The sequence below is a fragment of the Scophthalmus maximus genome, chromosome 5 (genome assembly GCF_022379125.1).
Source record: "Scophthalmus maximus strain ysfricsl-2021 chromosome 5, ASM2237912v1, whole genome shotgun sequence".
NCBI lineage: Eukaryota > Metazoa > Chordata > Actinopteri > Pleuronectiformes > Scophthalmidae > Scophthalmus > Scophthalmus maximus.
Window position 1 is genome coordinate 9,322,058 of NC_061519.1, and position 12,048 is coordinate 9,334,105.

The 12,048-nt window shown below is 42.8% G+C and overlaps 1 protein-coding gene across 5 annotated transcripts in view; it reads right to left on the reverse strand.

Moving 5' to 3' along the window:
• Positions 1-291: 291 nt before the first annotated feature.
• LOC118311006 (solute carrier family 12 member 7) overlaps positions 292-12,048 on the reverse strand; it is a 30,328-nt gene continuing 18,571 nt past the window's right edge. For 2 of the 5 annotated variants that reach the window (XM_035634464.2, XM_035634468.2), the window contains 19 exons: positions 11,432-11,643; positions 11,088-11,255; positions 10,886-10,984; positions 9,928-9,985; positions 9,463-9,637; positions 8,530-8,648; positions 8,309-8,407; positions 8,057-8,176; positions 7,688-7,792; positions 7,095-7,263; positions 6,523-6,718; positions 6,092-6,261; positions 5,842-5,973; positions 5,540-5,647; positions 4,775-4,876; positions 3,584-3,753; positions 3,177-3,191; positions 2,329-2,462; positions 292-1,553 (listed from right to left, as the gene is read on the reverse strand). In XM_035634464.2, the coding sequence (XP_035490357.1) occupies positions 1,462-1,553; positions 2,329-2,462; positions 3,177-3,191; positions 3,584-3,753; positions 4,775-4,876; positions 5,540-5,647; positions 5,842-5,973; positions 6,092-6,261; positions 6,523-6,718; positions 7,095-7,263; positions 7,688-7,792; positions 8,057-8,176; positions 8,309-8,407; positions 8,530-8,648; positions 9,463-9,637; positions 9,928-9,985; positions 10,886-10,984; positions 11,088-11,255; positions 11,432-11,643 (2,443 nt within the window). In that variant the 3' untranslated portion in view covers positions 292-1,461. The remainder of the gene's footprint in view (positions 1,554-2,328; positions 2,463-3,176; positions 3,192-3,583; positions 3,754-4,774; positions 4,877-5,539; positions 5,648-5,841; positions 5,974-6,091; positions 6,262-6,522; positions 6,719-7,094; positions 7,264-7,687; positions 7,793-8,056; positions 8,177-8,308; positions 8,408-8,529; positions 8,649-9,462; positions 9,638-9,927; positions 9,986-10,885; positions 10,985-11,087; positions 11,256-11,431; positions 11,644-12,048) is intronic. The other 3 variants (XM_035634466.2, XM_035634465.2, XM_035634467.2) reach the window with 3 other exon arrangements.

The window sequence follows — 12,048 nt, forward strand, 5'->3', positions numbered from 1 at the left end:
TCTTCTATCTAGGTCATGCAGGCAAATGATCCCTCACAGCTCGGATACAGATGGACATCGTCTATCATCCTACGAACATCTGTGGAATTTAAAACAATATGGTTTTAAGGGATATCTCAATTGATTTTGGAGTAGTGTAAACTACTGAGCCTTTCAAACATGATATTCTGTCCATGCACGGATTAATGGATGAACTTAAGTGTCTGAGTTATTTTTGCACTTTTAGTCATAACCAACAACTAAAGGGAGTAAATTGCTGAGATCTGGAATCACAACAACACTGCTACAATGAACGGGAATGATCTTTTAATCATGAAGACAATCAACGTCACCCAGGTGTTGAACTAGTTTGCTTTCACACGCACAAGGAGTTCCAGATCGGCTCATTCACACTCATTTCACTCTCGGGGAGCCTCTGGCAAAGCTCCCATTCACTGTCAAACATCACCATTTCGGCAATCTCCCACACGATTACTGCTGCAATGGTATGTAAAGACTTTATAAATACATAGGTACCACTATATCTCTGTTCTGTTCTGTTCTGGCAACTGATCCCTTTACATGATACCTTTATGATTAGCCCATTTTCAGGGACTTAAAAGTGTATGAAGTAACACAGTACGCACGTGTACTTCTTGGTCACGCATGGCACATCAATGATGACTCTGAAATAAAAAACAGGTGAGCAGTGCTCAAAACAATCTTCACTATTGATTCCTATTGATCAATACTACCACATTTACCCTGAAACTGTCCTGATAGTACGGTATTGTTCCGACGTCCTATGCAGCGATATGAGGCAAACACGACATTCCATGAATTACTATGACTTAAAAACATGTTCCCAGCCATCATTCCAAAGTCAGTTTCGGTTACGCCGTGTAAAGTGCCCTCAATGGCACTGGAATTCCCAACTATGTCAGCACTCCTCATTGAAATCGATGGGCTCAACTGGCAATAAGCTACTAAGTGCAACAACAAAAATAACAACAAGTTGTGCTTGGAGTTCTTTCTTCCAGAAAGGTGTCTGGTGAGGAAATATAACCTGTTGAACTCAAATGGCATCTCTTCCAGTAGAAAGTGCATCTCGGCGGGGCAACCTCACTGTTGTCGTCCCACAGTGTTGAGGATGTGGAGGCGTTACGGCGCCCCAGAAGGAAAGGGCTGTAGAGAGCCTGCTGTGCCCTCAGACGACGCACAGAGCCCAGGCTGTGTAGCAGTGAAGACTTCCCTCTGTCCTCCACGGCGACAATAGTCCCTCCAGAATGTTAAGCGGCACTCGTGCTTCCCTTCCTCACAGTGTGAGTTTTTTTTTTACAGTAGTTCCTCTGCCCCACATCTTTGTCCACGTCCCAGCTTGAAGCCAGGCCGTCCATCGTTAAACTCCCCCTGCCCTCTGGGTTCCCACTGTCCAACCAGGTTTTTCTTCCTGTGTCCTCTTAAACAGGTAGGAACTTGGAGCTACGAGTAGATGGTGATGACTTCCCGGCCTCCTCCGCGAACCAACAGCACACGATCCAAGCCTTCCATCAGAACCTCCAGAAACTCCATATCTGAGAGACGCATTCGGGTTAAAGACATACTGTACACTGGAACGAGCATGGCAATTTCTGATGTGTCCAAGTGAAACATTTGCGATAGTACCATACTTAAGTATTTACATCTGTTGGTACTTAATATTTGCACTACATTTAAATTTTACTCTACTACATTTATTTATAACAACTACTTTACAAATTTAGCATTTACATACAATGTTGTTTAAACTAGTTTAAACTTACATATTAATGTAATAATAGAAATATTGCGATATATTGTGGCCATCATTTCAGAAAGACTGAGGTCAATGATCGAAGAAAATACAGTCAAATACGTTGGGTTTTTATATTTATTTAGTAAGTTAACAACTAGTTTTGTTAACCAAAATTAAGGTAATGCTGTTTCAATGCCATATATATATATATGTGAAATTAATTGGTCTAAAATTCATCAAATTTAAAAAATACTGAGAATGCAGCAACAGCCACACAAATGATTTTTTTTGAAAATACCAAATGTACATTTTGAAAATAATACTTTCACTTAAATATTATTTAAAATATTTAAGTGAAATGAGGTATTGCCATTATAAGTTAAATAAAAAATTACGCTAAGCTGAGCTAAAGCGTATTTGTGTACAGAGATGAGTGTCAATTTTCCAATCTGACTCCTGGTCAAATAAGCATATTTCAGAAAATATTCTTTAATGTTTAAATTTGTTTTTTAAGATGCTGTTTGAGTAGGTGACTGGTCGACTAAATAAGCAGCTGATTGGCTGAGAAAGGATACAGTTCTCGTCCCCTTTCATGTTTTTCGGTGGGCCCGGCATGTTGAGCAAGACCAGCTGTGAATTCTGGGATTTCTTGACGACCACCTCGTTGAGCTTCACAGCCGTGTGCATCCTCCGCACGTTGGACTGGTTGCTGCAATGAAACCAGTGGCGTTAATTAGAGCAGCGGCAGAGGTGAAGGATATCTCCACCACGTTGTGCAGTCAGAGATCACTTTCAGTAATGTTGCTCTGAATCAGCAAACTGCAGGATGTACAGTATGAGAGATTAAGAGATATGATACCGTGAGAAAATATGTTACAATAGACAAATCGCAGCACTGACACTAACGCAAACTGAACTGGTGAGCTGCTTCCACACAGACTGCACATAGAGATGGATGACATGACAGCTCCCCAAAAGTAAAGCCAAAACATCTCACCTCCCTGGTGGCTGGCTGCGGTATAGGTCATAAACCCCGCCCCTTCATGTAAGCAGATGGGACATGGGCCAAATAATGGTTTTAAGGAATTATTTTATGCTATAAAAACGGGGTGAAATGTCACGATTGGAAGCTGGGGCTGACTCGCGATTGGTCAAGTACATGTATCGTTGGGCCCCGATTACGGTGACTCTCAACTCCGCGATCGCTTTTGGACAGGCTCTTGCTCGGAATGACATCGCCAGCTCGTGTATCAAGGACAGTTTTGATTTCAGTTTTGTACAGCGGGAGAGGCGTCATCCATCTTTGTTCACAGTCGTAGCCGTCACACACGCCGGCAGAAATGATTTTCACACACGTATACATGCACATGCGCACAGTGATTTCATGCACATGCAGGCCATAGCGAAAAATGAAGTTACTTACAGATGCTCCCACTCACTAGAAGAAAACAACAAGAACAAAATTTCCAACATCAATGAAGAAGTAAGGGCTGTTCATCCCTCAGACGCTCGGCTACTTCAATAGTTTCACTGTCTCGAGACCTTCCCTGATTTTTGTTTTAAATAGTAGGGGCTCTGTGCTGGAAAATTTGAACTCTTCCGACATCAAACATTAGCAACAAATCACAGTACAAATACAGGCAAATAGTAACATCACTGAGCAATTCAGTGGATTTATAGCAGCTAAGAGCTTTTCGACTATTATGATTTAACATCTGCAAAAAAAAAGGGCAGTAAAAACACAGCAGCATATAATAAACTACAAACAAATCACATTGTTTGACTTTACTCATCATGTTCGTCATGTCAGGAAGAGCTGGATCTACTTACGGTTTCATATTAAACATGTCCTTGACCGCCATGCTTTCTCGCAGTCTGTTCCTCTCGTTGACCAGTTTGTCTTTGGTCCAGGTCATGTGGACACGATCCGGTGTCGCGCCCGGAGCTTTGTCGTTCGTTGCAGAATGAGAGGCCGTGTTGCGGTCGTGGATCAACTGGGCCTAGCAAGGGACAGGTTGTTTGGTCACTTTCAGCATGTTGAGTCTCATCGTCCTGATTCGTATCAACAGAACAATGAGTTTTTCGAGCTGAAGCCCAGGTTGTTGTTTTTTTTTATTACATTGTTGGTTATCTTAACACGACATTCGGGCAGCAGGTACTGTTTAGCACTGTGTCACAGCTGTGAGGTACGTGGTAATATGGAGACAAAACAAAGGAATCGTGGATGTCATCAGAGCAGTCAGGTGAGAGGCAGTTCAAATGGAGGCATGAAATGAATGGACGCACACGTGATGTCCTGGTAGAATCACAAATGGACACATTTGATATCACAGCGTCAGTTGTTGTGATATCGGCCCTAACTGTCAGAACACACTCGTGGAAAGGACCATACAGTAATCAAACACGATCACAGTGTTCAATTAAATTATCAAATCTACTATGTTTGGACTCCAGCTGCATGCTGCACATGCTTGTATGTATATCAAAATAATTGCAGCAATTCTTTTCACGTGTGCCACATCATCATTCAGATTTTAGCTAGAACTTGCTCGTTAGATATTGAAATTCCCTGTATCGTTTTCTGCAATTGCATTTATTTTGCACTATTTCGATATACATTTTCTCACACTTTTTTTCACATCAAGCTTCATATTGTTAAGAAAAATCCATAATGTTTCCCTGCATAATGGGATGACGGATTTCTCGACTGTTGTGGAGTGACTGGAATAACTGAGGATGAGGACATGATGGGTAGTAGTCCTGCAGCAAAAGCAGGATTTGAAATAGCAGAATTGGATCTTGTGTTGACGTCCTCTAACTGAGATTCTGGTGCACATTTAAAGGCACTAATTTAAGAATTTGTCTTCCTCTAAAAGCAGCTTTTGCTGCCTGTAACTCTCTGATAGCTCTGTCTTTAAAGCATTGCAGTTGTCATGAAATGATGGCGATGGCGATGAAGGATGTCATGAAAAAATGGATGGAACGATGGCACATGGTTGGCAGTCTGGTCGCCGCGGCTACCTCGTCCTCCGGTATGCTCGGGGTGTCGAGGGGAGGAGCGTCAGCACCGGGCGACTTCTTCCTCTTTATGGAGCCGCGTGAAACATCTGTGATGCTCTGAATCTGAGACCGTCGTCCAATCACAACCGCAAGGTTGAGGGAAGAGTTCAAAGGTCAACGAGAGTAGAACAGGCCATCTTGGAGTAATGCCACACCTTCTTCTCTGCTTGGAGAATACCTGCATCTGCTACGGCTGTTATTTAATTTCCATTGTTCTATTTCCAGTGTTTTGTTCACTGTAAAATATGATTATCTTTGCTTAAAAACTCAACCTCAAAAAATGATGAGACCTAGACTTAAAATAACTTGCAAATTATTTTGAGTTCATTTTTTCTGCAACAAATGAGTTTCCAAACAGTTTTGAGTAAAGCTCATTAGATTGTACAGTTTGGCAATTTTACATCACGTTTTACAGTTCAAGCATTAAATCTGAATATTTTACGGACATTTGCAAAAGCGTGTCATTGCTTTGAACATTTTACAGCATGCCAACACATTTCTTATGCTTTGATCTGACATCAAATGTACTGGGTGTGTTTTACAGCGTTTGGACAATGTGCTTCAGTGTTTTCTGGCAACCCAAATTTAAATACATGGAAAATTGTATATAGCCTTATATACCTTAACAAGACATAAGCAGCAACATTAAGCCTATAGTTTTTTAGGTCTTCATATATGTCTGTGTGACTCTTTTTACAGTGTGGAATGTGTGTCAGTGTACAGTACCTCTCTCTCCCTCTCGGTGCGAGACAGCTGCATCTGTTTGAGCATCTGAGATCGCTGCTCCATCACCAGCGTCTTCTCATAGGTGAAGGCTGAGATATCACTGTCATGCTGGAGGGACAGAGAGAGCGTTTGTAAATTCATCCTCTAAGAAAGTTCTTAAAAAAAAGTAAAATAATAATATCGTCATATGATTTATTCGCTGTTAACTGTTGTTCTTATCTGGTGCGCTTTGAAGTCATTGATCAGCAGATAATTTCGGAGACTGCGTGACTGAATGAATGAATAACTGCAGACTCTCTCACCATTTCCACCACCTCCACCACCGCGTCCAGTCGCAGATGGTAGAGAAACATCTGGAGATCTTTCTTCATCTGGATGGAGTTGTCATCCATCTGGGCCACTGTGAAGATTCTCATTTTGCACTTCCTCCATACCTGCAGATTAGCATCAGTATTAAATCTATACAGAGTCCAAATATGTTTCCCTTGTTAATACTTAGATGTTCGGATCACCCGTTAAAAAAAAAGCAAGAGTTGGGTTGAAAACACGTACCTTGTGTTGACTCAGCAAAAATGGCAGCAGCATGAGCAGGCCGCCATCATGTACGATCCACCACACGTCAATGGTTCCCTGCTTCAGACGCTCCTGGTTACCGGGGAAGTGGTCGATGTTCTTAGCAACCAGCAGAGCCTGATGCGCGGCCGTCGTCTCTCTCACTGTTTCTGCAGGGGTAGAGATGGGGACATGGGGTCGACATTTGTGTCAATTTGATTTTCTAACATTTCAAGAACTCATTAAACCAGCAAATTTAGATTGACAAATACTACTTTTTGCAATATGGGGCAAATTGTCTCAAAGGCCAACTTTTTTAAATGCCTTTTTGTCGTAGCACTCGAGAGTTGTGTGAGAGTCGCTGTTCCACTGAACATGAAGCGATCTCGTCTGCTCACACATTTCATCTGCCATACTCCCGTGTCGGTTACCTATGAAATTCCTCCTCGCAGAGCAGTCCCGGGCCTGTTTCCAACCGACTGGCCAGGCCATCAGGACGGCGTTGTGTTTCATTCCTCCCAATCCGGCAGACTGGATGAGCAGGGAGAAACCATCCCGCAGGTTGGACGAAACCACCACATGGGAAAAGCCCTTGGTTCGCTCTGCCGCCATGGCAGCTTTCAAGTTCTGCAGGAGAGGAACGAACGGAGAGCGGCGTATTTCAGTTCATCATTTTCAAATCTGTGTTTTGGCTTTAATTTTTGGTCCATTTTCAAGTTCAAGGCGGAACAAAACATCACCGACAGTCCAACGTCAGACACTAGTTACAGCCTAAAGCACACCATTGATTTATTGGTTCATATGTAGCTTTTAAAATACCTTCACAGTACCTCCAGTATTTTTAACATCATATCTCATTAGAATATAATGACATAGATGGTAAAAAGTTAAATATATACATTATGTTACATTGATAAAGTGGGTAACAGCCAGCTGGTGTTCCCCAGTTTGAGTAATTGATTTCCGGGAGAATCCCAGAGAGGACCAAACAGTCAGCACACACCTGTTCTCCCGTCTTGGCGTTGTTGCCCCGGGTCATGTAGGTTCCCTCCAGGACTGAGCAGACGATGGTCAGGCCCTTCCCGGCTTTGAGTTGCGTGGTGAAGGACAGGAGACGAGGGTGTTTCACCGCCAGGTCCGAGTCCAGCTTACACAGCACCAACAGCTGAGGCCTGGAGAGAGAGATAAAGTGTTGAGTAGGAAGATAAAGGGTCAAAATGAACGTAAAACAAACTGTAAAAATTTATTAAAGTAACTAATTATTTTAATTCAAACCCCCGACACAAGAAGTGGATGGGGAAATGTCCCATGAATTTGTTCCATACTTTTAGCAAATTGTGAAATATTTGTTTTTTAATGTTAATCATTATGAAATCATTGATAAATGAAGTAAATAATGTAATTAAGAGGTCATCTGATAATGACAACGGGGTCACAACTATTTGTCTATAGAATGTCAGGAATAGTGAACCCAAGCTGATGAATGCAGCCGTCAAATGTTTGCCATTTGAGCTTAACAGACAACTTTATGAATCGGAAAAGTCCCACGCACGCACACACGCATGCACGCACGCACGCACACACACACAAGCTCACCTCCAGTTTTTGGTGTGCAGCGGTGCTTCCTCCAGTCGGATGAGGGCGTAGCGTGCCGCGTTTAAGGACAGGCCTCGGATACCGTCTCCCCACTCCTTCACTGCCCTGCAAACAACAGGTCCCAGTAAGAAAGATTAATTACGAACAGAACAGACACCAATAGGTACAGTGTGCAGTAAGTTTCCCATTACTGTCTTGACCAAGTTTATGTGAGATAAAGGAGCTTTGCATTGATTTTCAACAGCCCAGTAATGATGTAAGTGAGAGTAAAATCACTGTGTATGACTATAAATCAAAAGTGTGGCCATGTTTGCTTGGATACTGCCAGTTATAGAGAGTCAACCCTTTACCAGAAACGCTCACACTCACCCTCTGTACTCAATATATTTGTAGATACATCCTGCTATCACCATGGCGACCAGGGCGTAGTACCAGGAGGAGACAAACATAAGGGAGAGGCACAGACTCATGCCTAAGAAGGACAGGGTCCTACAGGACACACACACACACACACACACACACAAACACACACACACAAACACACACAGATACATTGCTGTCAGTTCAATGACCAAAACATTTGAGTATATGGGCCACAGTTGGTTTGGAAGCTGTTCTCACCAGTGATAGAACTTGAAGCGCGGCCTCCAGTTGGGGGTACGGAGCAAAGTCTGAACAGCGCAGGCCAGGTTGACAAACAGATAGCACATGAGGAAGAACCTGAGCACGGATGAGAAATAAGAACACAACGATTGCATGCATACCACAAATAGGTGGAAAACTAGCCTGCAAAATAACAGACAATTTCTAAGTTGTTTCTTCTACAGTATTCAGTTATGTACATGGAGAGGATGGGGGCCACAGCATCCAGCGAAGCGATGAGGATTCCTATCTCACAGATCCCAACTGTCAGCAACAGAGCCCAAGTTGGCTCACCGTTGGCCTTCCCGTGACCAAACACCTGAGAAGGACAGAGATGCAGAGACAGACAGTACAGAACTAAATTAATTGGCAAAAACATAAAAACCCGAAAAGAAAGACATCTTATCGTGAAGGGTTAACTTCAGCTACTGCAGCAGCCAGATTAAGTTTCATATATTTTTTAAATGGCATTTTGAAATATAAAGCCTTCCTTTTCATTGTACAGTTCCTCATACAACAAGATTGGGATTCCTAAAAGAGCCTCTGCACCCAAGGTGTTGGCAATGCGAGGAATCTTACTGTGATAGATTATAATTTCTGTATAGATTTCATAACTGATTCATTATTTGAGTAAAGTTATCTGAAGAAGTCACCTTGAACCCAAGCAAGAACATGTCAAGGCTCCTAACGTTGCTTCATAAGGCTGCCTGTTCTGCGTCATTTGTCAAAAAGATTTCATTATTAAGTATTTCTATCAGTAATGTTAGAGGACCTGAAACAATTTGAAAGCGACAGTTGCTGACCATTTGTCATTAGATTGGCATTGTACTGTTACAGAGATAAAAAGAGAATCCTTCTACATGAAGTTAGACCCTAAAAAACCCTGGTCCTAACGCAACGCAGCCCATGACTAATGGGACGATCACAAAGAATATTATAGTCTGTGGTGTTAAACTGTTGGTGGAGCAGAACCCTGCATAAAGACCCTGAGACAGTTGAGTGACAGAATCTTCCTGCCAACTTCGATATGCATAAGTAACTGTGTAAAGTATGCCAATGAAAATAATGATTAAAACAAGACAACGGATGGTACATGCTAAAAACAGAAAAACGCAGATCTGCTTGGCACTGACCTGTAAGAATGGGATGATACCATCCCGAGCGATGGCCTGCAACAGCCGGGGGGCGCCGGTGAGGCTCTGAAGCCCCGCCCCGCAGCAGGAGAAAAACGAGCCGATCACAATCACCCAGGGCGACGGCCAGGCCAGAATGCCAATCACTGGGTTCTTCTTTACCGAGTAACCGAACCTGAAACGGCCACAGACGTGCACACGGTTCACTGGATGTCCAATAACAACCTAATAGCAACCATATATATTTGCATACACACCTTTTTAATAACTCAATAAAGTAAACAATTTCATCCCACTGTTTCATAATCAATCCTGTTGTTGCTCCAATGATTCTGTCTGCACAACCAGCAGCCACTTATAAAAAACTCCGGAAAACATCCAAAATAATCTGTACAATGCAACCACTGTTGGTTTATCTAATGAGGTTACGGTGGCCGGGTCAAAGTCAATCAAAAACACACTTACTTGTCTCTGAGCACCACTCCTTCAATACAGGCTCCAAACAAGACCACGCAGGAGATGTCTGACCGTGACGTTAAGATGGAAATACTTTCACAAACTGAGCGGAGCCCCTGGACACTGGGCCGAGCAACGCTGATATGGATCTGGGGGTCCACAAACAGCTGATCTGCGTTGGTTCGATCAACTCTTGACTCCGAGATAAGCGCGTGCCCCATGAATAAGGCAAAAAAAAGGGCCATTATCAAAGGAGCTCTGATACTGCTATGCACCATGGCAAGGGGAAATTAAAGTGCAGAGCCTCCATTTTAATCCAGTGGAGCTAGAAAGATTAATGTGCGGCAAAAAAAAAACAGCAGTGAAAGAGGCCGAGTTGGAGAAACGAGTCAATAAATTAACCCTCCAACATTTTATTTATACTTATTTATCGCTTACTGCCCCCCTTAAAACTGAGCTCACTAGTATAGTTCACTAAAATGCTGTTAAAATGAGTAAGGACTACCTATGCTCAAAAAACTCAATTTTCCAATACACTGAGTCCAGTTTAAATTCTTTTCAGTCAGTCACTATCATCAAGCTCATTTAGAAATATGACATGACCTGCAATATGTGATGTGACAACTATGATAAAACGTCCCATCTGTGTGACCACTTTCCTGACAATCCTTTGTCATGCTGATCACACCAGGAGAAGGAATTATTCATAGATCGGAGTCTTATCTTTCTAAACCGTCACACAGCTATTTTAATTATTTAGAGTTATAATTGCATGTAGCATTTTTTCAGTGCAAGTGAATTGAGTGAAAACCTGTAAATATGTCAACTTATTTAACTGAATGTGCTCAGATATCATTATGTATCATTTACACTAGCCAAAATGTCCTCAAAATTATGGTTTTGAGCATCAAATTGGTTCTTTCAACTATAGAAAGACACACACACACACACACAGTCTCAAGGATACAGATGAAAGAGGTGGTGAGAATAGCCATTATGGTTCCTATGGGGATCGACCTCTGTGCATCTCTGAGATCACCTGACCTATTGGAACCAGCCATTATACCTGAAGTAAAACACACACGCACACATTATGATTTTAAACTCAGAACATATTTAGACATCCTTTTGGTTTTCGACAGGGAGAGATACTGCACTGTAGCACCTACCTGTGACAGAGGGGAAGTATATCCCCACCAGCAGAGTGAAGTAGGTGGTGATGTCGTTGAAGACATATTCCTTATTGGTGTCCGTGGAAATTTCCTGCACCGGTACTGAAGGCTGGCTTTTCTTCTCTATCCACATACCAGCAGGACCATAGTTGCCCCACAGGTTGTCTATCAGAAAGAGAAGAGCAGGAGGAGCTGGAGGAACAAAGGCTTGATTCAAAGCTTGTGGGAAATCTGGAAACCACCGCTTTTCAGTTTCTTGAGTGCAAAGTTGACCGTTTGGCAACCTGAAGGTGGCACAAGAGGAAGTCCCTTTGAATTCTGGCTCAGAAATCCGCCCTCACCTTTGATGACTCCGCTCAGAAGCCCGGGTATGGCCTGTATTTCCGTCAGGTTGTTCAAATCAAAGTATTCATCACAGGTGGCGTTGGGCTGCTTGCTGTTACAGAAGAGGGGCCAGAGATCGGTGGTGAAGGTCTTGTTTTTCACGACCTCCGTCTTTGCGCATGTTTCAAACTTTTCGTTCCTCAGCGAGCGGTTCCCCAGCAAACACACACTGTAGGGAGAGAGAGAGAGAGAGAGAGAGAGAGAGAGATAGAAGATGAGTGAAGGAAGCCATCTATGTCAAAATAGAGAAACCATCCCTCAACCGAGGAGGTCTGCGACAACTTCAATCTTTCTCCCTCCTACAATGCCGTTCTTTCATCTTTTCCCAGGAGACTTTAAAAAACCTTTGAACTCGAACAACCCTTTGTTGATGTGCAACAGTTTCAACGACAGTCATCGAAACACACAGGTCAAATACCTGGGATTCACCACAACTTAGTCAGAACTGAAGAAGCCCCTCGGATGAGAGGTGATACGTCTTCAAGAAAACTGCAACCAAGTCCAGCGTCCCCTGATACAACACCCTCAGAGAGAGGTTTTTTAGGATCAAAGGGCTGCTGTTACCCTCTTGCGC